The following is a 25,961-nucleotide window of genomic DNA, read 5'->3' on the forward strand; positions in this document are numbered from 1 at the left end:
TGTGGCCTCATTCTGAAGGACAATGCAGAGCTGTATGATAGGCTGGCAGGAGACAGGCTAGTTGCTATATTCCTGCTAACATAGCCGTGAACAGCAGTGGTTCCTTCACCCAGGGGCAGTCAGGAGTCTTTTGCTCAACTTGCTGATTCGAATCTTCATCTTCCCTGGACCTCACTTGCACCATGCCCACAACTAGCTCTTCCTGGGAGCTGCATGAAGAAAAGTCACGGCGAGCTACTGTGTCTAAGTAGGGTGACTATGTAATTCATCATGCAGATCAGACACTTCTGAGAGTGAAAGGGGCACTGTCAATAAAAAATCAGGGGGACGAACATTCGCCATCCTGCGCAAACTCTATGTAAAGCACAATTCCCAGCTTAAGATAATGAAGACTGGTAAAAACTTACTAACAGTACTCTGTATGCTCAGAAAATCCAACAGCGGTCCTCTGTGAGGTTTGAGGGGAAATAGATTGTCTATAGCTGAGTTGTTTCCCAGCCAACGTACCTCATGTGCAGCTACCACCCATCCGTCAGTGGAGGCTTGCGTGCTGCTATGATGGTGAATAGATTTCAGTGCTGCTTCCAAACTAAGATGGACTAGGAAGAAACGTCTGGCTATCTACTTCTGAAAACCCGCCAATGAAAACCCTATAGAATACAACGGTCCAATCTGCAGCTCATCATAGTGATGGCACAGGACCAGCCAGTGTTTTGTTCTGTGTTGTGCATAAGGTCATCATGAGTTGGAGGCCAACTCAATGACAGCTAACAACAACAACATGGCTAAGTTAAACTTGCACAGGGATAGAAACTTCAGGGCATGTGGAAGACGTTTTCATGGAACGGCATCAAGGGGCTAGGAAGCAGGGGGAGACAGAAGCAACATAATACACAAAAAGGAATCCCCCTCCTTCAAACAAGAAAGAGAATGCAAACCCCTCTGCTTACAAACCACCTCAATGGTGTGTGTCCCTTCAAAGTGGCTGCCATGTAGCATGAATTCATTAGTCTTTCAAATCTTAAACATTTTCTTCTCCCAAATCAAAGCTAATTTTATGTATGCTATTTAATAATTTCCTTCAAACATCTAGTCACTTAGGTCATTTCCTCTTGAAAGACACGAATCCATGAAAAAGGTGAAAGAAGGACCCTCACCAGAGTGGGTGTGTTCAGTGGGATGTTGTGTTCCCATATTTACTTGGAAGCAGTTACACACTCCACCATCTACCCAAGCTCTCTCTAGTTGGTCTATACTGGGAAACACCTCTTTGGCACAAAGTCGTGACCCAGTCTTATTTTTTCCCATTCTACCAAGGAGGAAATGGAGCCTTTGTAAGGGGTAAATTATCTGTTTAAATTCCTGGCTTGAATCCAGGAGTAGCCTGAGTTGGGACTACTCATACTGTAGCTGCTGCCCTTCTCTTTCAACTTTAATGGGAATAAATAATTCCCACTAGTTAACACTCTATTACGTGAGTGTTTATCCTGGGTTTATATTTCACACAGGGAAAGGCATTTAATGAGATAAACCATTTCAGATCTAAAAAGTTAGGGGGGAGGAAAGTCTTCCATATACTCACAGTGGAGACAATAGCCTGGAAGACACCCACACAGAAGATCAGGAGATCATTTAGCTATCATCTTACGATGAAGGCCATAAGGCTCTGTGAATAATAATTTTCACTTCAAGGGTCTGATGAATGAAATATGTTGAGTACTTAGGTTAGAACTTGCCAATAAACAGCTCAGCATACAGTGATGATGATTATTGTTATTGTTACAAATAGTAGTAAGCAACAACTGCAGCTTAATAATTCAAAAATCATTGGCATGCCTGGGGCAATTCAAGATGGAGTCCACAGGGTCATCAAACAGTTGTTTCAAGGAAGTTTCTTCTCATAGAAGTTCTCAGTTAATAAATTTAGAAAAAATAATAGAAACAGTATCACCATTTTATAACTCTAATGGAACAATGAATGTAACAATGACCATCAATGGCTGCTAACACCATGAAAAAGACAGGAATTGGATATTATGTGCCTCCAGCTCTGAACATTCACATATTATTGACAATAATTGAACCTTAATACCATTAAGCCTCTAGAGCTAACTACTAGTGTTCAGGATATACAGGGGCAGAGAAATATACTTAATGACACCATGATGATACAATTCACAAAATCCAGGCTGTGGACACTCTGTAGGACAAATGACCCAGTTTTTTCAACAAACCACAACAAAAAAAAAAAGTTGGGCACAGAACCTATAGACCAATCAATGAAATCAATATATCACAATATATGAAGGATGTCTGGATTCTAATTTGAATAAGCATAATATATTATGTAAGGAAATTTTAGAAAATAACTGGGAAGATCTGAACACTGTAGTGACTGGATATTTGATAATATCGAGGTTTTTTAATATGATATAATGGTACTGTGGTCATGTTTTGTTTTTTGTTTTGAAATCACGATCTCCATATATTTAGTCAAATGACTTTTGACAAGAGCTCCAAAGAAATCTCGAGGGGAAGGAAAATCTCTTCCATAGATGGTGCTGAAACAACTATATACAAAAATCCATGTAAGATGGACCACAGACACAAACAAAAGCTTCAACACGAAAGTTACTAGAAGAGAATATAGAGCTACACTAAGATTTCTTAGAGGAGACACAAAGTACAAACCATAAAAAAAAAAAAAAAAACCTGATAAATTGGACTCCATCAGAATTAAAACTACTGTTCATAAAATGACACTGTCAGGAAATTAAATACATAACAGACTTGGAGGAAATATGCACAGCACCTCTATCTCATAAACCATTTGTATCCAGAATAGATAAATACCTCCTTCAACTCAGTCATGAAAAGACAGCCCAATTAAAAAATGGTCAAAAGACTTGAAGAGACAGTTCACAAAAGAAGACACACAAATGGCCAGTAAACACATAAAAAAGTGTTCGATGCAATTAATCATAAAGGAAATGCAAATGAATATCATAATGAGATATTACTACACACAGTGGCTAAAATTCAAGCTTTTTAGATTAAAAATATCAAATTTTGGTGAGGAGATGGAACAACCAGAACTCTCAGACATTAATGGTAGGAGTGTAAACTGGTACAACCACACTGGAAAATCATCTGGCAGTTCCTTAAAAAGTTAAATATATGTCTACCTGTGATCCAGCAATTCCACTCCTAGGTATTCACTCAAGAGAAATGAAAATAGATGACCACAAAAAACCTTCTATAAGAATGTTTATAGCAGCTTTATTCCTAATAATACAAAAGTAGAACTAGCCCAGATGTCCCTCAACAGAAGGGTGGATTAAAAAAACAAAAACCTGGCATATGTATACAATGGAATACTACTCAAAAATAAAAAGTACCAAAGTACTAATATATGCAACAAAATGATTGAACCCCAAAAGTATTACGTTGAGCAAAAGAAAACTAAAAAAACCAAACCCATTGTCATCAAGTCTATTCCAATTCTGAGCGAGCCTCCAGGACAGGGTAGAACTGCCCCATAGGGTTTCCAAACAGTGGCTGGTAGATTGAAACTGCCAGCCTTTTGGTTAACAGCTGTACTACTTCACCACTGCACCACCAGGGCTCCTGAGCACAAGAAGCCAGGGGTAAAAAAAGTGCATACTGTATGATTCCATTTATATGAAATTCCAGCACAGGCAAAAACAATGACAATAGAATTCTGATCAGTGGTTGCTTCTCAGAACAGAGAGTTGAAGGATAAGGGGCACAAAAGAGTCTTCTGGAATGATAAAAATGTAACGTTATCTTGATATGCGGTTGTCAATTTGATTGAGTAGTACAACCAAGTTCTGATCATTTCAGTGATCACAAATTATACCTAAAAAATTAAAAATTATAAAAAGAATTCTTATCTATTAGAGATATATGTTGAAATACTTACAGATGAAATTATATGATATCTGGGATTTTCTTCAAAATAATACAGGGTGAGGCTATATGAAGCAAATGCGGTCATGAGTTGATAATTCCTCAAACTGAGTGATGAGTATATGGAGGCTCATTATACTATTTACTCTCTCTGCTTTGGCTTAGTTTGAAATTTTCCACAATAAGGAGAAGAGAGAGAGACAGATGCACTTCAACAGCCCCGAGGCCATCTCTGGACACCACCTCCACTTAATCACAAACACTCCGAACGACAACCCTGCCCTGAGTCATCGGGAGAGGTCCCATTGTATTGGGTATGGCTCTCTTTGCCACAGAGTTTTATGTCCTACTTTTGGGGCACTTTACAAACAAAATAGGAAAAGTCTAGGCAGTCACAGGGGCGGTGGCTTCAAGTGATCCGGAACATTCCCTCGTGTGGAACAGCGCTCAGTCTGCCACCACAACCCAGATGAAGTGTCAGTGTGGATCACCACGGAGCATCTGACCCGCCCCAGGACAGCACGGCCTTGGTCCCTGCTCTCTGCCCTGCAGCAGGCTTGGCCATGTCTGCCCAGCCAGGCCCACAGAGCTCCCTGTGGTTAAGCTCATCTCTGTGGGAACAACTGGGTCCAGTATACAGTCCTTCAAAGATCTTGCATGATGAGTGGCTTCTCTCCTGAATTTTTTTTTTATTAACTTTTATTGAGCTTCAAGTGAATGTTTACAATTCAAGTCAGTCTGTCACATATAAGTTTACGTACATCTTACTCCATACTCCCACTTGCTCTCCCCCTAATGAGTCAGCCCTTCCAGTCTCTCCTTTCGTGACAATTTTGCCAGCTTCCCACTCTCTCTATTCTCCCATCCCCCCTCCAGACAGGAGATGCCAACAGTCTCAAGTGTCCACCTGATATTATTAGCTCACTCTTCATCAGCATCTCTCTCCCACCCACTGTCCAGTCCCTTTCATGTCTGATGAATTGTCTTCGGGGATGGTTCCCGTCCTGTGCCAACAGAAGGTTTGGGGACCATGGCCACCGGGATTCCTCTAGTCTCAGTCAGACCATTAAGTATGGTCTTTTTATGAGAATTTGGGGTCTGCATCCCACTGATCTCCTGCTCCCTCAGGGGTTCTCTGTTGTGCTCCCTGTCAGGGCAGTCATCGATTGTGGCCGGGCACCAACTAGTTCTTCTGGTCTCAGGATGATGTAGGTCTCTGGTTCACGTGGCCCCTTCTGTCTCTGGGGCTCTTAGTTGTCGTGTGACCTTGGTGTTCTTCATTCTCCTTTGCTCCAGGTAGGTTGAGACCAATTGATGCATCTTAGATGGCCGCTTGTTAGCATTTAAGACCCCAGACGCCACATTTCAAAGTGGGATGCAGAATGTTTTCATAATAGAATTATTTTGCCAATTGACTTAGAAGTCCCCTTAAACCATGGTCCCCAAACCCCCGCCCTTGCTCCGCTGACCTTTGAAGCATTCATTTTATCCCGGAAACTTCTTTGCTTTTGGTCCAGTCCAATTGAGCTGAACTTCCATGTATTGAGTGTTGTCCTTCCCTTCACCTAAAGCAGTTCTTATCTACTAATTAATCAATAAAAAACCTTCTCCCTCCCTCCCTCCCTCCCCACCTCGTAATCACAAAAGTATGTGTTCTTCTCAGTTTTTACTATTTCTCAAGATCTTATAATAGTGGTCTTATACAATATTTGTCCTTTTGCCTCTGACTAATTTCGCTCAGCATAATGCCTTCCAGGTTCCTCCATGTTATGAAATGTTTCATAGAATCGTCACTATTCTTTATGGGTGCGTAGTATTCCATTGTGTGAATATACCACAATTTATTTACCCATTCATCCGTTGACGGACACCTTGGTTGCTTCCAGCTTTTTGCTTTTGTAAACAGAGCTGCAATAAACATGGGTGTGCATATATCTGTTTGTGCGAAGGCTCTTGTTTCTCTAGGGTATATTCCAAGGAGTGGGATTTCTGGGTTGTATGGTAGTTCTATTTCTAGCTGTTTAAGATAACGCCAGATAGATTTCCAAAGTGGTTGTACCATTTTACATTCCCACCAGCAGCGTATAAGAGTTCCAATCTCTCCGCAGCCTCTCCAACATTCATTATTTTGTGTTTTTTGGATTAATGCCAGCCTTGTTGGAGTGAGATGGAATCTCATCGTAGTTTTAATTTGCATCTGAATTATTTTTAAAAATAAATGAATCCATCGTTTCCAGTGGAAAACAGACCCTTTGCATTTTGGTCACTCTGGTCAGCCTCTTAGCTCAAACTGCTTAATGCCAGTCCAGAGTGTTCTTCAGGGATCGGTCTTTGTGCTGGCAGGGGCAAGAGGCCCTAAGCACCTACAGTAAGCGTTCGCCTCACCGACTCAGGACCCACAAGCAGGTTACCCACTGCCGTGGAGCTGTTTCATGACAACCTCGTAGGGCTTCCAAAGCTATAAAGCAGACTGCCACATCTTTCTTCCACAGAGCCACTGGTGGTTTTGAACCACTGATCTATCAGTTATTAGTCCAGTGCCAACCACTATGCGACCAGGGCTCCTTCACAAGCAGGTCAGGCAGGTAAAAGCCTTTGACAGGTGACGGGGATTTTTTTTTTATGGCCAGTTATCAGCCTAGTACTGGTGTGATCCAAGTTTTCAGTTGCCTTCAACTCCAACTCACGGTGACCCCACATGTGTCAGAGTAGAACTGTGCTCCACAAGGTTTTCAACGGCTGATTTTTTGGAAGTAGATTGCCAGGACTTTCTCCCGAGGTACCTCAGAATGGACTCTAACAGCCAGCCTTTCAGTTAGCTAGCAGCTGATTGCATTGACTGTTTACGCCACCCAGGGACTTGATCCAAGCAGACTTTCTTTAAAGAGTACTACTTCATGACATCTTTGTGCTACACCGCACTACACTTCTGAAGAGGGGCAGGAGCTTCAGGAGGGTGGAGAATGTGTCCGTCCTGCTCACCACACAGTGCCCTAGCATTCTGCATGGGATCTGGCACACGGTAGGTAAATATTTAATTATTGAAATGAATGAATGAATAGCAGGAAGGGTTACAGCATCTCCGTAGACAGGTGGTGGTTCACAAACTTTAGTGTTCATTAAAATCACCTAGAAGAGTTCAAATGCCTTTGCCATTACCCCACCCCCGCCCCAGATTCTGATCCCATAAGTCTGGGGAGCGGAGCCAGGATTTTCATTTTACAAATCTTCCCAAGTAGTTCTGTTGCACATGCTTAGTGGCTGGCACTTTGAGAAACACTGCGTCTGACTTATGAGGCTCCCCTACAGGTGGTTCCCTGGGGTTCTCGGGAAACTAAACTCCCCCTCCCCGGCTGCCCCACAGAAAATGTGCACACTTTACACTCAACTGTGGTACCTGGTCATTGGGTTTGCTCTACCCTTTCCATTTCAAAGGGAGCCTGAGGAGTGAGCATTGGCAGAAGCGCTTGGCATCGTTTGACGGAATGCATTACAAAGGCAAAGTGCTATTAAAATCACAAAACCTGTCAAATAAAAAGCCTTTCCTAATAATCCATCCACTTCTCTTAATTATAGCTTTTCCTCCACAAGTCTTAGAACTTCTCTGGAAAAAGCAGAAGCTCATTTTGCAGAGAAACACCCCATTCCAACATACTTTGTGACCAGCCAGACTGCTTTTAAACTTGGTATTTGGGGCCTTTGTTCTCTGGGATCTAAAAGGCTACAGGAGGCCTCCCTGGGCCAACACGCTGGCAGTCTCAGCCTCAAGTGGCAACAAACCTGAAGCTTTCTCCTGTGTGGGGACACACCAGGCTTTATCCCAAAACACTGAGTGGTGGAGGTCTAAACAGCACCTTTGGGTCCCAAGCTGACTCAAGCTTCTTTTGCTGAAAATACATTAGGAAATTCTAATCCCAGAGGGAGTATTATTGTCCACAATAAAAGCTGAATTTTCATTCATTCAATTCCTATCAGTTTCTCCATCACTCAGCTCTAGGACGTGGAAAATGGCTGAGTTTTTGTGCCAACTCTTTGAATAAAGTAGGTAACTCAGCCTCCAAAAGTATTGCCACGTAGAATGCCCAGTGCTGGAAACACTCTGAAACCTTTTTTAGTTGCCCAGAGAGAATAAAGGAATTGATTTACTCGGGAGGGTTTGCCGATTGGAATGGGGTGGGATCCAAGAACGCATTTTTCTACATCTTCCCCCATCCCTGCTCTGCCAGTAACTAAGTGACAACAGAATTATTGCTAGTCATCTATTGTTTTATCATGTGATTTTCTTACAAAAGACAATTGCTCAGACTGCTGTTTCCAGAAAAAGGCACGTGACAGTTACACGAGAGTCCATACAGCTGTTGACGCCTTCAAGCCAGTCCTCTCCAGGGTTTGGACAATTAAGGCCATGCTTCTAATAGAACACCAATTATTTGAGACAGAAAAAAAAAAGGGGGGGTCAGAAAGGAAATGGAAAATTAGAGATAATTTTAATTTAAAATATAACCCACAGAGCTCCAAGGACTTTTGAGGTCTCCTAAGATGTGTTCACCAAATAAAAGGAATTTTCTAGTCAGGGGTGTTTATCACAACTTTCCAATTATTTCTAAAGAGAATTGCCTAACTTCAGAGAACATCTTTCCTTTTTACTAAGTCTTGTCTTGGCAAGTATGGTGAATTGAAATAGAAAAATGTTGGTGGTCTAGTAAAGTAGAATGAATTATTTTCCTTTCAAAGCAATGTTTTAACAAATCAGAACATGGAACCTACACATTTTACCCAATCCCATTTGGTGGGAGGGACACAGATACCCCAGTCCCCAACAGTAACTGGGGCAAAAATTACAAATGACCATGTCTATGGCCTTCTCAGGTGAGGTCCTTTGAAAACAAATCAGCAACTATCTTATTAAAGGCTACAAGTTTTGTTTTGTTTTAAACCGAGATGATATAACTGTTCTGAAATTAGCACAACCTAGCTGTTTCCATAGACATGCAACCCTTTCCACAGGAAAGTGGGTTAACTGTCTTTGGTCAAATTTCAGTCTTGTTAATGGCAATTTTGGCAGTGCTAAGTGAACCACCACGTGTCTGTCAGTCTGTCCTACTGTGGTGGCTTGTGCACTGCTGTGATGCTGGAAGATATGCCACCAGTATTTCAAATACAAGCAGGGCCACCATGATGGACAGGTTTCAACAGAGCTTTCGGACTAAAACAGACTAGGAAGAAAGGCCTGGCGATCTACTTTGGAAAACTAGCCAAAGAAAACCTCTGGATCACAACAGACTGTTGCCCGATACAGTGCAAGAAGAGGAGCCCAAACATGCCAACAATCATGAAGATGGCACAGGACCCAGCAACATTTTGTTCTGCTATACGTAAGGCCACTGAGCCTGAGCCAACTTGATGGCAACAAAAACAACAAAGGAACAGACCATGTATCCTGGGCTCAGAAAAAAGCTATATGGAAAGGGAGGATTTTGCAGCCTGTGGGGAGGGCTGGGGTGGCTGTGGGAAGGCTAATGACCTCTTTTAGGCACTTCATCATTGGTCATCTCTCCTGCTTGCCTTTGTATTTTCCTAGGTTGGCAAATGCGCCTGGCAGCTCCAGACTCACGGAAACACTTTGGGCTTCTTGGTCTGCTTTTGGTTTGTTGGAATGTTGGCAGAACGGGCTCACCAAGCAGGAGCGCCTTTGGCTACGCCTGGTGGCCAAGCACACTGGCCAGTTGCTTTAGGGTCACTTAAGTCAGTCAGACCTGGCTCTAGACTTCTGGGAAGGATTGCCATCGAGGGAGAAGCCAGCACTGACCACAAATACCTGCCTGTACTTTAAAAAAGAGTCCTAAAACTCAAACAGCTGACCTGTAAGAGTAGCTACTCTGATAGAAGGGGTTGGGGTGAACTTGAGAGGTAGGGGAAGTTTTGAGCTTGACTCTGATGAACACGGACGGTGAAACATTGCAGCATGTCTCCGGCATAAGAGCATGGCTGGGAGCGGCTGCTGGGTGGACTGGTGTACAACGCCGAGGAAGAGGACGCAAAGGCAGGCTGGGCAGGACCTTGTATGCCATTCTCAGGAGTTTAAACTTTAATCTGTGTTACCTGGACACCTTTCTAAGAATAACCGTTCAGTCCCCAGCAGCTTCTTCCAGGAAGGCCTGAGCCCTCTCACCCCCTGGGGGGCTCTCAGGACATCCACTGTGAGATGACGGTTCTTTCTAGGAGCTAATTAATAAAAGGCAGTGATTTGTTAACACAGTGACCATATAATTTACCATTTTTGGCAGTGACAAGAGGAGCTATTAATAACTGGGCTGAGATGACAGGCATAAACAGCCTATCTAGGACAAACCTTGGCCGCCCCTCCCCCTTTTTTTGAGCATTTTCTATGTGAAAGACCCTGCTGGGGGCTTAACTCAGGCCATTTAATTCCCTCAGTAACTCCAGTGAGTAGGTGCAATTATCCTCACTCGACAAAGAAGCTCCCAGAGCAGAGCTGGCATCCTCCTGTACTCCTTTTCCGGCTCCAGACTCTTCCTCTTCCACCTTCATGCAAAACACCCTTTCTCTGTGGATACTTACAGCATTAGGCTAACCCCACTGGGTAGTCTTATCACTGGCATCTACCTGCCTGGCTCCTGGATTTGCCCCCAAATTGAAAGCTTGAGCACCTGGACTTTAGGTTTCCTCTTTCCCTTGGGTGGCATGCCTCTTCCAGTCTTCAGGCCTCATCATCCCCTGACCACTTCACCTCCACTTCTTACCAGCCACCCACTGCCATGACCATGCCTGGGCTGCTCCAGTCTCTAACCACAGCTTCCTCCTTCCCATCCTACCTGTTCTCCAGTGTCGTCAAAACCGCCAGTCCTTCAAATGCCTTCCTCACCCCAGTCAGTGGCGTGCGGGTAAGTGCTAACAGCCTGCTCTGTGGGGAAAAACGTGTGCCTGTGTACACATACAATACTTTATTATTATAAATTGTACTGCTATAAAGGATGGGCAGCATGCAATTTAAGAATATAGAATATACAGTGCTCTTCACTACAAATTCCATATGGCCAATCAATTCTAGCAGAATGCATTTGATTTTTGCTGAACTCTTCTCTGTAGTCGACATGTGGCTGCAATTCCCATCCTTTTTCTCAACACACGTGTTTTCTCAGTAAATGTAACCGACATGTGATCTACCTACTGCTAAGCTGTTCTTCACCCTCGTTCAAACTGTACTCACTAAACAGAAACGTTTCTGCCTCAGCTCTAGCAGCAGCACACCGTTATACAGTATTGCCACCACACTGATAAGACAGACCTCAAGAGCAGGTGTTTCTATCTCATCAGAGGAAAATGTAGTAGAATAATTAGGAAGTGAGTTTTGAGTATTTTTTATCTTTGTTCTTAATTTACTTAATTGTAAGCCGATACAATTTTTAATAATGGCTGTGTTTAAAACTGGCTCCCATAATTCCTGGAAATTTAACCATCTGTTCTCATGAACCAGTACGATCTGGCTCCAGCACACCACTGTGGCCCCATTCAACAACAGGGTTTCCATCTCATCTTCTCCTCCTTTCTCGACAGTCAGGAAGACACGTGGATCGGAGTCTTCCGGGTGAAGGTGACAGGCTGAGGTCAAGGTCAGGCAAGCTAAAATGCCTCTAAATTGCCTCAGTACAGGTACATGTAGTGGACCCTCTTGGGAAATAACTATGACAACTGCTTTGTGTTGGGCAGATAATAGGTTTGCAGCATACTCACTGATAGTACTTGTAGAGTTACCGAGAGGCCTACTGACTCTTCTATAGTGTGGGTCTGGTAAACTGTCCACCCGCTCCCCTTCTGAAGAGGTGAATGGCAGCAAACAGGAACGTAGAAAACAGCTAGACAGGAACAAACACCTCTCCCATTTATCCTGATAGGGAAATGCCGAGAGTCCAAAGGCCCCACTAAGAAAGCAAATCCACAAGGCCTACTATTCCTAATCCAACACCAACTTGTCCGTACAGCTTCTCCCTGACACAGGAAGCCATCTGCAGACATGACTTCATTCTCTAATCCTCACGTCAAAATTTTGAGGCAGGTAGCACAGGTGTCCTCATTTTACCTTCTCGGTGGGAAATCACTGTCCAAGCACGAGAGGCGGCCATTGCTCTGCCAGCACCCCACGTGTCCCCGTCACCCATGCAGACCAAGTAACAGACGTCTCTGGCTTGTTCTGTAGCCAAGCACTAACATACAAGGTGGACCTCCCCACTATCCCGATTAATCAGGAGCAGACATCTGGTTTACAAGTCCACCGTGAGCCCTATTCTTAGCCAGCACCTCATCTAAGGTCATCTCACTCAGGCAACAACTCTAGTAATGTTACAGCCCCAAGAATATCTCCAGAAAGTCCAGCAACTACAAGGACCCAGCATGGCACCTACACTACCATCTACAACTTTAAAGTTTTGTGGGAATTCTCAGAGTTGGTTGTCGAGGGACTGGCACTCATAGAAGGAAGAGATGTAAAGAATGAATAAGCAAGCCCTCACAAAGTTGCCATCTTCTCGGACAGTGTAAATGTCTACCTTCTACCACTGGCTTCTAACACGGATGACACTTTCATTTTTGGAGTATGTTGTGAATATGATAAATATACTAACACCAAGAAATTTCATTCAGCCTTTGAGTTCATGGGGGATGGAAGGGTGGGTGGGAAGCAGTGCCCTGCCACCTATCAGTCTAAGAAAACGTTCCTCAATCTCCTTTCTCCCCTCCTAACAGGTGAAATGTCTTCTCAGTAGGAAAAGCTAGTTGCCCTCAAGTTGACTCTGACTCAATGGCAACTGTCATAGATTGAAGTTATGTCCCCCCCAAAAAATGTGTGTGTCAACTGGGTTAGGCCATGCTTCCCAGTATTGTGTGGTTGTCCTCCATTTCGTGATTGTAATTTTATGCTGAGGGGATTAGGGTGGGGCTGTAACACCACCCCGACCCCAGGTCTCCTCCCTCATCCAAGGTAGCGTTTCCCCGGGGTATGGCCTGTACCACCTTTTATCCCTCAAGAGATGAAAGGAAAGAGAAGCAAGCAGAGAGTCGGGGACCTCATACCACCAAGAAAGCAGCACCAGGAGCAGAGCGCACCCTTTGGACACGGGGTCCCTGCGTCTGAGAAGCTCCTCGACCAGGGGAAGATTGAGGACAAGGACCTTATTCCTCCAGAGCTGACAGAGAAAGCCTTCCCCTGGAGCCGACTCCCTGAATTTGGACTTGTAACCTACTGGACTGTGAGAAAATAAACTCTTTGTTAAAGCCACCCACTTGTGGTATTCCTGTTATGGCAGCACTAGATGACTAAGACAGCGACCCTACTTGTGTCAGAGTAGAAGTGTGCTCCACAGGGTTTTCAGTGGCTGATTTTTTGGAAGAACACCTCCAGGTCTTTCTTGGGTGGACTCGAACCTCCAACCTTTGGGTTAGCAGCTGAATGTATTAACCACTGGTACCACCCAGGGACTCCCTCTCAGTATGGGGCTTCCTCCCCGACAGCTGTACTGTCAAAGCCAGGCCACTGCTGCTGACTTTGTCAGCCCAGAAAGCTTCCTCTCTTCAATTATCTTCAAAAACTTAAAGTTCTCTTCTTAATCAGTAGAGGCTCACTCCTCTTTGTATGGTTTCCTCTAGTCAGAGAACCCAAGGACCTTGTGCTTACTTAACCTTCTCCTCCATTTTACATCTGGATTCCTGATACATTGCTGACCATCCCCCAGAGCTACTTGCTTCCCTCCTTTCTTCATCCCAGCATACTCCCTTCCTTCTCTTTCCATCAGAAATTTTACTCATTTTCCAGTTATTTCTTTAGCTCTAAACATGAAAACATCTTCGAGTTCATGTATGCAAGTTATCAACAGGATTTTTAAAAAATAAATGATAATAAGGAAACCTTCCATGAATACAGTCTGATTTGAGGCCATTGCCCAGCTCAGATGCAAGCTCGTGGTCCTTTAATGCGCACTGTTAGGTGACAGGAAGTTCAATGTGTAGGTGACGGTTTCTACTTCAGAAACTGCCACATAGTACACAGTGGACAGGCCCTCCGCCCACCTAACACAACCACCAGTGTAGGCTTAACCGGCACAGTCATTGTTACAGGTCAACTCGAACACGGACAGACAACAGCCAAGGCAAAGTCCTCCAGTGTGGCTGGTTCATTGGTCAAGAATCAATCCTAGGTACACATCTTGAGTCTACTGTCACCCCTCTGGTCACAGCAGGGGCCTAGACAGCGTCCGAGGAAGGAAGCGTCTCCCATCACGCAGTTAAGCAGCAAGCCTGTCCATGCGGTTGATCAGAAAACCTTGCTGGGGGGGAAACATGGGAACTGGTCTCAAGAAATGACAGCAGAAGCACGGTCCTCTGCACAGAGGGTTATGAAAGGAGCCAGCCAGCTGGAGTTCTGGCTGCAGGCAGGGGGCAAGGCCATTTTCCACATTTGGACTAGATGAGCCCTAGGGCCTGGGAGTGAAGTGCCTTAGTCTGTCCCGCACTCTTTGTTCTGAGGCCTGTGGCTTTTAAAGAAAGGGTTCCATTGCTAGAAGGGGGGAAGGCCTGAAACTAGACTAGCCCTCTGGTGTCTAAAGTGGTAAACATTAGAATAACCTACTTCCTTGCTATTCCAGCATTCACTGGCTTGTCTAAGAAAATGGTCAGAAGTTAAGACAAGACTGGGCTTCACTGGGGCTTGAAAATGCTCTTTAACAATGTCAGTCCCAGCTCACTCCTCAGGCAAACATACAAACCTCCAATCTGTGGTCACTGACAGCAGTACTCAATCGCCTTCCTTCAGCAAGGTGTGTGGGAGGGCCTTGGTCTCTGCGCACACCCCAAGTGTCTGCTCCGCACTCTCCAGCCGGGACCTAACTGCCCAAAGGCGTTCTCACCTTCAGTAGAGTCTGTTCTGACATGAGGTTTAATAACCCTAGTAATGACTGTACTGGATGTAGACACCTGGAATGTGGGCATTCCAAACACGAAGTCATCCAGAATTGGTCGTTACCAGGGATTTACTTCTTCTTCATATCTCAAGGGGCTGAGATTTGGTCCCAGTGGAATTGTCTTCCCTTTCCACCAAAGGAAATGCTAGACATGAATAAACCATGGCATTGTGGCTGACATTAAGAAACAAAGCAAAAAAAAACTTAGTAAAGAGCTTATTCTACACAATTAGAAAAAAAGGACACCAGATCATTTTAAACATAATTTATGTACATTTATGGCTTTGTACAGTAACAGCAAAGATTGTTCTTGTGTCTGTAAGCACACCATCATCACCATCAGGCACTTCGCAGAGTATGGCAACAGGAAGTCTGCACTGTGACTAACTCGGGGAGCTCAATGTGCGAGTGGGACACCGTCCTGCTGGGACTCCGTGCCCATCTCTGGCCTCACACCTTTAGGGGGATGCCCATCCAGGCTGTTGTGTCTGCATAAGCCACACTGCTCCTTTTACTTAATGATCACTCCCCAACAAAAACCACAAGAGAAACTTCTCATTTAAAATCAGTTGTAAGTTAAGGACTCTTTAGAGCCGAATACAAGGATTTCGAGTAGGGGGCGAAGTAGTGGTCACATCTATCTAGCAGTAGGACTATTTTACACTTGTGGAGAACTGCTTCCGTGGTAAGTGTCCTTGCCCTCTTCTTGGGATGTTCCACTGATCTCCTGCTTCCCGGGATACAACGCTTGCTAAGTCATTTAGACTCTGTCAGTTTGTCAAAGCAGAACTTTGCAAGTAATGCCTCTATTACCTAAATATTTTCCATACAGCTATATTACGAAAACAATACATCTTTATATTTAAAATATTTCAATAGTTCTATAATACAATATGCTTTTAATAACAGTACAAACCAGAGGAAAATAAATCAAACAAGGCTGCAGAGGTGATACCATTTGCACGTTCCACAAAGCAATCATTTACAACAACTGATGCGCTAATTATACCAAAAGTCAGTATTCTTACAGGGAAAAAAATCACCAGAGGTCCGCATAATGTTTGCTTTCAAAATAGACAAACTGCCTTTCACAGGACTTCACTGTATCCCACAGAGAGCTTATCTGGGGTTCAGTTAGAACATCAACACCAAGAAAAATTTGGTGACAAAAAAAAAACCCAAAAGATATTTATACAGACTCAAGAGAGAGAAGCATCTTTTTAAAAGCCGTTCTATGAAGTAGTGAGACTGAAGCAGCGATTTGAGCCGTAGCTGCCTTTCTAACGAATGACTAGGGGCCCTGGGGCGTGACGCGTAAGGGAGAAGGGACGTGGTGAAAGGAACGAGAACACACGTGCTCTGGCACCGACAATTCCATCACACTCGCAGGAAGTGCTGCTGAGGGCAACTAAGGTTTCTAAACCAGTCTTATTTTGGAGTGGCCAACAATGAAGGTAGTTAGAGGTGGCTTTTTAATGAAATTTCAATTTTCACTTTTCATTCTACTTACAGTAGAGCTGGCCTACTGTAGAAATCTATCAGGAACACTTTTGTTCTTGTTAAATGTGTAAGAGAAACCAGCCAAAAGAGATGCAATTAACATGAAAGACAAAGCAGGCATGACGTGTGCCAAGCACACAGGTGTCAGAGGCTTCTCAGAAGGCCAGAGAACGCGGTTGTGCGCCCGTCTCTTTCACTGAGCTGACTTCAGGCATTCCATATGATCTGAAACTGCGGAAGGATTAAACGGGATGCTAAGCCAATTAACATGGTCTGTCAGTTACACGTAACTGGAAGTACTAAAACATAATGATCTCAATTATAGTTTAGGTTGCTAAAGGCTAAAAAAAAGTCTCAAATTCTTAACTTAAGCTAAGGCTTTTAAAATAAATTCAAAACGTATAAATTACAGCTGCTGTGCTGGTTTTCAAATTAATTGCCCCAATTTTGAAACAAGTTCTATTCCATCTGAGTATGGTAATAAAAGCCAACTGCACTTATGAATACAAAACATTCTACAAATCCCATTTTAAAATTCCCTCCCCTCCTTCAGCTGAAAACTTCCACGACGGCTAAATAACCTGCAGAACAAAGGGAAAGAGAGATCAAGTGTGAGTGTCGATACAATTCTTCCAGGCAGAGCTACAAAACCAACCTCCGCTAGACCAAAATAAGAGCAGAGAATCAAGAACCACGAAGGGAAACCTTTGCCGAAGTTCCACTCAAAGGTCAAGTTGAGAAAAACCCCTGGTTTGGGAAAGAGCACTGTTTGAGGCGCAGTTCTCCCTTCTGCTCCACAAACATGATGAGGCCCTGCAGGAACGGTGGGAATGACGCTGCACACTGGCGCTCTATGCACTGTGCATAGCTAACATGGTAACTGAAGCAGACGAAGTCTCTTTAAAATCCACACATAAAAACATATTAAGTTTTCCTAAACATGGAATGCAAAGTGTCCATAACTATACATCACTCTCCTGCCCTAAAAGGGCCAGAAATGTTGAGTATGCAGGTACTAATTACAACATTTTAAGATTACTCAGAAACATCACCAATTAGCATCCCAAAGCATACAAACCAGTTAAGCACGTATAAAATTAGTAACTAATCCAGTGAGAAATACAAAATGGAAATTATGAACGCTTCCCCGAATCCCCATGATTCCATAACTTTACAAGCAGACTATGTAACAAAAGTAGACTCTAGTTTTAAGAAAACATTACAGTTCAGTATCTATTCCAAAAGTCATCTCAAGGTCCAACAATAACATCAAAAATCATTCATCTGGAAATTAGAACCATTTAACTGTTTGTACAAATTTGCAAGTAACAAAATAAACAAACAAAAAAAAAATAGAAAAGACCTGTACAAGGCTGGCATTTAATCTTCCCCCCCCCTGCCCCCCAAAAAAGAGTTTGACAAGTCCATTAACTCAGCAGATTGATAACAGGCTACTTGGTTTTCATACAAAGTATGTGGTGACGTGAACAGATTTAAAGCTGTTCAGTGGAGGTGGCAGACGGGAGATGTTGGTTCTTTGTGATTCGTCCATTCAGCAGACACAGGTAGTACAAACCAGAGTTTAACTTAGCAAGGACAGAAGACCATCACAGTATACAAAAAGAGTATAAACTTTCCTTGGACCAAATGGGTATTTAAAAAAAAACAAAAGCACACACAAATACAATTCTGTATCTACTGCTTATATACAAAAAGCGAGGGCACACCAGATTCAAAGTCTGTCCTGCAATTACATGGTGTAGTGAGTTTGGCACTTCATTGTAACGAAATTTCCAATGGCACAGTCCTTATCTACAGAAGCACATAACCTGCAAACATCGGGCAAACATCCTGTGCAGGAAAAGTGTCTTCGCTGCCAAGTCTGACGAAAGGAAAAAAGGAACACTTTTTTCTTTTCTTTTTTTTTTTAATCAAGAGAACTAAAAGGAGGGGTGAAGGGCATCTTTGGGCTGCTTCTCTCAGTTTCTGCTGTCAAACAATCTGAAGTACTTTTAAGTGTAGCCTGGAAAAAAAAAAAAAAAAACACATACACACACAATGAAAATATAGCCAAATTAAAAATCAATTCAATTTAAGATATTATAGTGACAGACATACTGAGGGGAAACATGCTAAGAGCGTTCTCAAAAGCTCTGAAACCATTCAATGGGGGAAAATTCCACTTAAAAAAAAAAAAAGTCCAGCATTTGATTTGTACCAAATGCATTCATTTATTGCAGAGTTACTAAAGAGATACAGCCACCTAACTGTCAAAAGAAAATCTTCAAAGCAGTTAAAGGAAGCTTCCTTAGGTTTAAGCTCAAAAGGAAAATTTATAAGCTGCAAAAAGGGTGGAGAATGAATGATAAAAGACACCTCTCTACAAGGGGCAGCGAGTTGACATCAAAAAAGACCTAACCACTGAAGACGCAAGGCACTGTGCTCCTCTCTTTTAAGTTCTATTTTCAGAAGGTCTTTTGATACTGGGGCGCACTTACCTGCTCGCTAACTCTTAGCCTGACACCCAGCTATGCGTCGTCGTCTTGACACTGTGCGGGAAACTTTGGTTGGGCAACACATTGTCAAAGTTAAAATCCAAAGTATCTCCATCCATGAGGTCGTTCCGGATGATGGACTCCATGTCACAGTCCAAGCGCTCGATGAACATGCCGTCCAAGTCACTCGGGAGCTTCTCCTGGTGGAGAATGCCCATCCTGCCATAGCCGTGGCAGCTGCTCCCAGAGGAGTAGCCCCCCAGGGCGCTCATCTGCATGGGGTGAGGCAGAGGCACTTGCAAGGGTGTCTTCCCCCCCGGGGTCAGGCGGTTCATGCCTGAGGTGTGAGGCATGGTGCTTACAGCATGGGGCAGGGCACGCCCATTAACTGCAGACGTCTGTTGAGCATGTCCTGGGTGAGTATGGGAGGTGGGAGTCATCATTTTGTTGTGAGGCACCTGGCTGCCATAGGTTGGCATGACTGAATTAGGGCCCATCATCACATTCTGGCCCAGGACCCGGCTGTTGGACTGGGCCACGCCAGGGTCAACTGGTGTCATGATGTCATTATGGGGAGGAGAGTCAGAAGTAAGTAACTCTTTCAGGAGTCCCGGTGCACAGTTATATTGACTTATCCCTCCGTAACTCGATTTGTTGTCCTGCAGCGTTTGCATAGGCATCTGGGGCAAAGGGCTCAGGCTGGACTGGCCGTAAGTGTATTTTGGGTAGTTTGGACTGGCTGAATTCAGACTGGTGTTTGGAGGTGCAAAAGAGTAGCATGGTGTCTGTTGCATCATGGTGCCAGGCGAAGACTGCGTTGAAACAGTTAATGATGTCGGCGAGGAGAGGAGGTTGAGATTATCCAAAAGGTTTTCCATGTTTTCAGGACTGCTTATCTCAGACAGGCTAGGCAGAGTAGAGGCCATCTTGGCAGCGGATGGTGGATAAACCATAGAATGCACATCCCCATCTCCAAGGTCATCCTGTTGGGTCATAATTGGAGAAAGTCTCCCACTAATAGTGCTAGCATTTGAGCTAGTTCGAGGGCGAAATGTACTCCAGTTATCAAAGTCATCGTTGCTGTGAGAGCCGGGGCTAGCAGGCCACTTGGAGAACTGAGAACCAGGGCTGTCCCCAGCACCCTCCTGGCCAGACTGAAGGGATGCTTTTTTCTTGGCAGCTCGGCCTCGGCTCTTAGCAAATTTACTGTTGTTGTCCATGGATGCAGCTCTTCTCCGGGGGGATTTTCCACTCTTGCCTCCCTCTGGATTCAGCATCCACCAAGAACTTTTCCCGGTGCCTTCATTCTGCACACGGATGAACTTGCTGTGTAGGGACAGATTATGACGAATTGAGTTCTGTAAAGCAAAAGAGCAATGTCAGAGGCATAGTGCTTCTCCACTTGGGAAACCTACAATCCACTGTAGCTATGTATTAACAGAAGACAAGGAAAATGCTAGAGTCTATGGTACAGATTTCAAGCAGCCAATGTAAAACATCACAATGGTTCTCAACTCACTAACAAAGAGCTCCAATCTGTGTGGGAAAAAGAATTTCTCCATCTTAATGAGGGGGCAAAATTAAATAAGCATTATTATGTTGTTATTGTTAGCTGCGACTGAGTCACCCCCAAATCATGGGGATCCCATGCACGGCAGAACACAATGCTGCCCAGTCCTACGCCACCCCCGTGATTGGTTACAGATCAGACCTCTGTGATCCACAGGGTTTTCACTGGCTGATTCTGGAAGGAGATCACCAGGACTCTCTTCCTAGTCTGTCTTAGTCTGGAGGCTGCATCACAGCAACATGCCAGCCTCCACTGACAGATGGGTGGTGGCTGCACATGAGGTCTGAGGTCCGCTGGCCAGCAATCAAGTCCAGGTCTCCCACATGGAAGGTGAGAACTCTACCACTGAGCCATCACTTGCCCTCAAGCATTACTATAAACACCTTCACCTTAAGATTTTTTTTTACAGAAAATTTTATGGGGGAATTATAGGGGTCAGTTTTAAAACCACATAAATTGTGCTTAGCTACAATGCTATGCAAACATTACTCCACATCAGTGCCATGGAACTCCTTTCCACGCCTGTGCTATAAGGATCAGCATAAATCCAATCCCCCAAATGTGGAGATCAATCAAGTCCTCCCATCCCCACTTCTCCATTCTCACTGCCAGCTGCCCCCACAGTACTCTCTGACTCTAGCCACCTGGAGCTACGTCAGAACTCACAAGTTAAAAGGACGCCATCCATCAGACTGCCAAATAGGCAGATGCCAGCTGCAAGTCTGAGGAGACCACACCATAGCCCAATCTTCTGACCTGCCGGCCACAACTTCGGAGCCATTTCTCACTACCGTGTCAACATTTCAGCCACAAAACAAGCTCAGGAGTCCACACACCCTGCTTTCTGACCTGCTGGCTCCTTGGATAATTCACTGGAATGACTCACAGAATTCATGCAGGGTATACATACCATACTTACAATTACAGATTTATTACAGCCAAAAAGGATACAAACAGAGAGACACATAATCTGCGAGGGTTCCCAATGATGTCCTCATCAATCAGGAAGCTCTCTAAGAGTCCCACGTTCAAGGCTGTTATCAGCCAGTCTTGCATGATAGGCTGAATCATGCCTCCTGAGGGTTTTTTCTATCAGCCTCCCAAATGAGTCTTCTCTGGTCTGGCCAGCCCCCACTCAGCAGCACAGATTCTCAGGTGTGGCCTGAAAGTCCCAGACCAAAAGCACCCCAATTACTACAAAGGTCATTTCTCCAGAGCCAAGGGCAAGAGCCACCTTTATTAGGGTAAATCTAGGTCCTTTACCCCACAATGCCACCCCTAAAACTACTGCCAGTTCTCTTCGGATCACACATACACCATTTACACAAAGTGAAAACTTTCATATTACTAGGCCCACATGATCATGGAAAAGAAACAAATGAGGCAAAATATACTCCTAAAGAACTAAAAGCCCGAAAGTTAGTTAAGATCTAGATTCATTCACACCTTTAAAACCCATTAGGCAAATATAGTTGAATAGAAGAAACAGCTATATTTTTATTTTAGAATGCTGAGTTGCCAAAAAAAGAAAAATTTAAATTCAACAACTCCCTCCTACCCCCACCCCCCACCAATAACCAGGAGTGTACACCACCTAATTGCATGACACCACGTCTCGGGGTTACACGCTACCCCCAAAACAGACAACATGGAAGAGGAAGAGCTGATGAAGAATACAAAGAGTGTGAGACTTCAATCTGCTGTGTAAAGCTGCGTGACTAACGGGCCACACACACTCCTAAGACCATGACTATTAAAGAAAAATAACCGGTTGTGAGCATTTAAGTGGCTATGCTACTTACTAGCTATATAACCTCGGGAAGCTGCTCAGCCCCCAGGTGCCTTCAGTTTCTCATCTGTAAAACAGATGGACCCTTGTTGGGTTGTTAGTGGTTTAAGTGAGATGCCCTCTGTAAAACGCTGCTCGGCACTGCCTGGCAGTATAAGCAGGCACAGAGAAGGAGGTGAGACCCCAACTGAGGGGCACAAGTCACAGTGCTCCAAGCCTTGCTTCCATAGCTCATCGGTGGGGTGGGGGCAGGAACACAGGGAGTTGCAAACACAAACCCACAACTCCAAGCACAGGGCGAAGGGACCAGAGACAGTCCTCCAAGCTTCAGGAGAAACACCAGAGCTAGGCTACAGGCTGAGGAAGGCCCAATCTGATTCACCTACTGAACACGTGGCTAGACTTCCAGCATTTGGGACAGACTCTGGGACACATCTGGAAAAAGAAAAGTGGGAAACCCTGAGCTCCTAGGAAGGAGGGACCTAGCCTCTTATCTTTGTCCGCAGCACAGTCCAGGGCACATGACAGAGTTGTGACATCAGCTCGTTTGGCCACCTCAGTGCCCTCAGCCTGCTCCCAAGGACAGAGGCAAGAGTCTGGGTGCCAAGGCTCCCTCAGGAGTCAGGCTGTATGCATTGCCCCTGTACTTCCTTGGCCTCCTCTACCAACTGGGTGCCAGGGCCAGCTGACAGAGCACCCTGGGTACCCCCAGCACCTCTCCCCGACCACGAAGGCTCTGGCTAGATTTGCGGTCGCCGGGGATGCAGCCACAACACCCACATCCTCAGGCCAGATGCCTGCACGCCAATCGCTGTGCCAGGGCGGAGCCTACACAGCACGACAAGGCCAATGCTCCCATACAGACAGAACCTCACCACTAAAAGGAGATGCAAAAGTCAAGAGTAAGACCCAACACCGCAGGCTGAAAAACCCACACTTCCAAACGCCCTCTGGCCCTCTAGGCTACATTCTGCCCCAGGACTACAATACCCAGCTATGGGACAAGCTTCTGCCGGTCCACACTGCAAAGGCAGACCGAACACAGCACTGACCAGCTGCATCCGTGCTGGAAAGTGTGAGCAGGCGGCTTCCAAGAGCACCTCTTCCTTCCCACCTAGAAACCAACTGAAGACAATCTTTGAGAACTGGGAGGCTTCATTTTTAAGTCCATACAAGAATGCCTGCAAGAGGCCAAGTACTGTTGTTGTTGTGTGCCGTCAAGTCCATTCCAACTCATAGTGACCCTGTAGGACAAACTTAACTGCCCCATAGGGTTTCCTAGGCTGTAATTGTGGCGCAGTGTTTAGAGCTCAGCTGCTAACCAAAAAGCCAGCAGTTTGAAACCACCAGCTGCTCCCTGGAAACCCTACGGAGCAGTTCCACTCTGTCCTATAGTGTCGCTAGGAGTCGGAATCAACCTGACAGCAAGGGGTCTGGTTTTTGGTTTTGGCTTAGTCTTTATGGAAGAAGACTTCCAGATCTTTTTCACACAGAGCCGCTGGGTGGGTTCAAACCACCAACCTGCCGGTTAGCAGCTGAGCACTTAACCGCTGTGCCACCAGGGCCGAGTACTGCATTTCCCTAATGTCCCCCCACATTCTGGTTTGCCCACTATCCCTTGGGGCCGGGTTACAAACAGTTTTGCACATTCACAATGAGATGGCCTGACACAACAGCCACAACAAGGGGCTCACACACGTCAGCAGTCGTGAAAGCGGCACAGCAGTGGGTGAAGCTCCCTGCTCTCACGCGGAAGGTGGCTGTGAGCTGGGGCTGACTCGACGGGCTCACACGCGTCAGTAGTCGTGAAAGCGGCACAGCAGTGGGTGAAGCTCCCTGCTCTCACGCGGAAGGTGGCTGTGAGCTGGGGCTGACTCGACGGCGACTAACAACCACAACACTGCTTGCTCACAGGGCCACGGCCACATCCACTGTCTTTATCACCAGCAAACCACGGTCTAAATTCCTCCTGAAGGAAGTGAGCCTGCCCCTGGGGCACCCTTGGCAAGCCCTAGTCCTCTGACCCCGAAATGCGTGCTGTACAGGGAGAGTCTGGCCATTTGCACAATGCGCCATCACAACAGCTTTGTTCTTCCAACACAATGGAGGCACAGATAAGCCACCATGAAATCTCTAGAGGAGAGGAAGCCTGACTCCTGTCCCTGTCACACTGGGTTAATGATAAAGGGGGAAGAAAGACCATCCTAGATAGTAGCTTCCTGGTTCTCTGCACTGAGCTGGGGGAGGGGTGGGGCAGCCCTACAACAGATGTGATGATGATGGTATCAGATCGTCTGCAACTGGGAGCGTTCCACCTAGGCTGCAGCGTATGCAATGATGAACCCTTTAAAAAGTTCAAGGGATGTTCACTAACTCAGTGAAATATACACTAATTCACTCCTTTAACTTTAAAAAAAAAAAAGCCCACAGCAACCCCTCACTTATCAAAACGTTTCACTACATATTTCTGTGAGGGGACATTTCAGGTCGCTCTTTGAGTAACAGAGCTGTCTCCTAACTTTGCCAACAATTAAAATATTTTTTTCCGAACAGGAAAAGGTTTGCTGCGCAGGGCTTGTTACATAAATTCCTGTTTTTCACACAGCCAGCAGGACATTAAAGAAGCTATGATTTCCAGCCCAGGGTGGGGGCAGGGGAGAGCTGCAGAGGTAAACTTGTAAAAATATGTGCTGTTATTAATGACGTTGTGTCTACAAATCTCTGACAGACACAGACAGAGCTCGATCAAAGGCCAGCATCACCCGTGCAACTCTGCAGCAGGGCCACATGCACTTCACCTGGGACAACGCGCATTTCTTAATCTATGAACAAACGTTACGTGAGCAAAAAGGCAGGGGGTGAGGGCAGAGGGCTGGAAATCACTCACCCAAACCCTGGGTTTCTGCATGACGCCATTAGAGAGAAGGGCAAGCCAGCAGGTTTCCTGCCAGCAGCTTGCTTTCTCTGCTGCAGCCTTTCTGCTACCGGGGAGCGTGCTTCCCAGGCCCACTCACAGCCTCTGCACACATCCCTCTCTGACCTGCTCCCGGCCCTCCCTCACCCTCTGCAGGGCAGGCCTGGCCCTCGGCAGTGCGGCTCTCTCCTTGAGAAGCCTGGCCCAGGGACCCTGTGGACTGCGAGAGGCACTTGTGGGGAGTGGGGCAGCAGGGAGGCCCTCTCAGGCAGGGACTCTGTGCCTGGGGTCTGGTTAACCTACACTGCTGACTGTTCATAACTCTGGGGTATGGTTGTCTCTGCTCTCTACGGACTGGAGTCTGAGCTCCTTAAGAGCAGGGGGCTAGGGCTTGTTTCCATTTTATAATCCCAAAGCCCCTAACGGATGTTCTACACCAAAGATACATTTAAAAAACGTGTCGACTGAATCTCAAAAACATTGCAGAGAAGATGGAATGTCTTACATGCCTCTTCTCCATCCATTCACGTATCAATTCGTGCCAACGGACATTTGTTCTTTTGTTGTTAGCTGCTGTCCAGTTGGCCCTGACTCACGGTGATCCCATTCATAAGTGAACAAAACGCTGCCTGGTCCTGTGCCATCCCCATCATCAGTTGCAGACAGGACCTTTGTGATCCACAGCGTTTTCAGTGGCTGATTTTGAGAAGTAGATTTCCTCCTAGTCCACCTTAGTCTGGAAGCTGCACTGAAACCTGTTTGGCATCACAGCAATACACAAGCCTCCACT

General features: G+C 45.3%; 1 protein-coding gene across 1 annotated transcript in view; it reads right to left on the bottom strand.

Annotated features, from left to right (window-relative positions):
• Nucleotides 1–5,557: 5,557 nt before the first annotated feature.
• FOXO1 (forkhead box O1) overlaps nt 5,558–25,961 on the bottom strand; it is a 120,600-nt gene continuing 100,196 nt past the window's right edge. Inside the window, exons 2-3 of the mRNA XM_049853424.1 lie at nt 18,902–20,256; nt 5,558–18,426 (exon numbers count right to left, since the gene is read on the bottom strand). Of these exons, the coding sequence (XP_049709381.1) occupies nt 18,916–20,256 (1,341 nt within the window). The 3' untranslated portion in view covers nt 5,558–18,426; nt 18,902–18,915. The remainder of the gene's footprint in view (nt 18,427–18,901; nt 20,257–25,961) is intronic.

Source organism: Elephas maximus, chromosome 14, assembly GCF_024166365.1.
Source record: "Elephas maximus indicus isolate mEleMax1 chromosome 14, mEleMax1 primary haplotype, whole genome shotgun sequence".
NCBI classification, from domain to species: Eukaryota; Metazoa; Chordata; class Mammalia; order Proboscidea; family Elephantidae; genus Elephas; species Elephas maximus.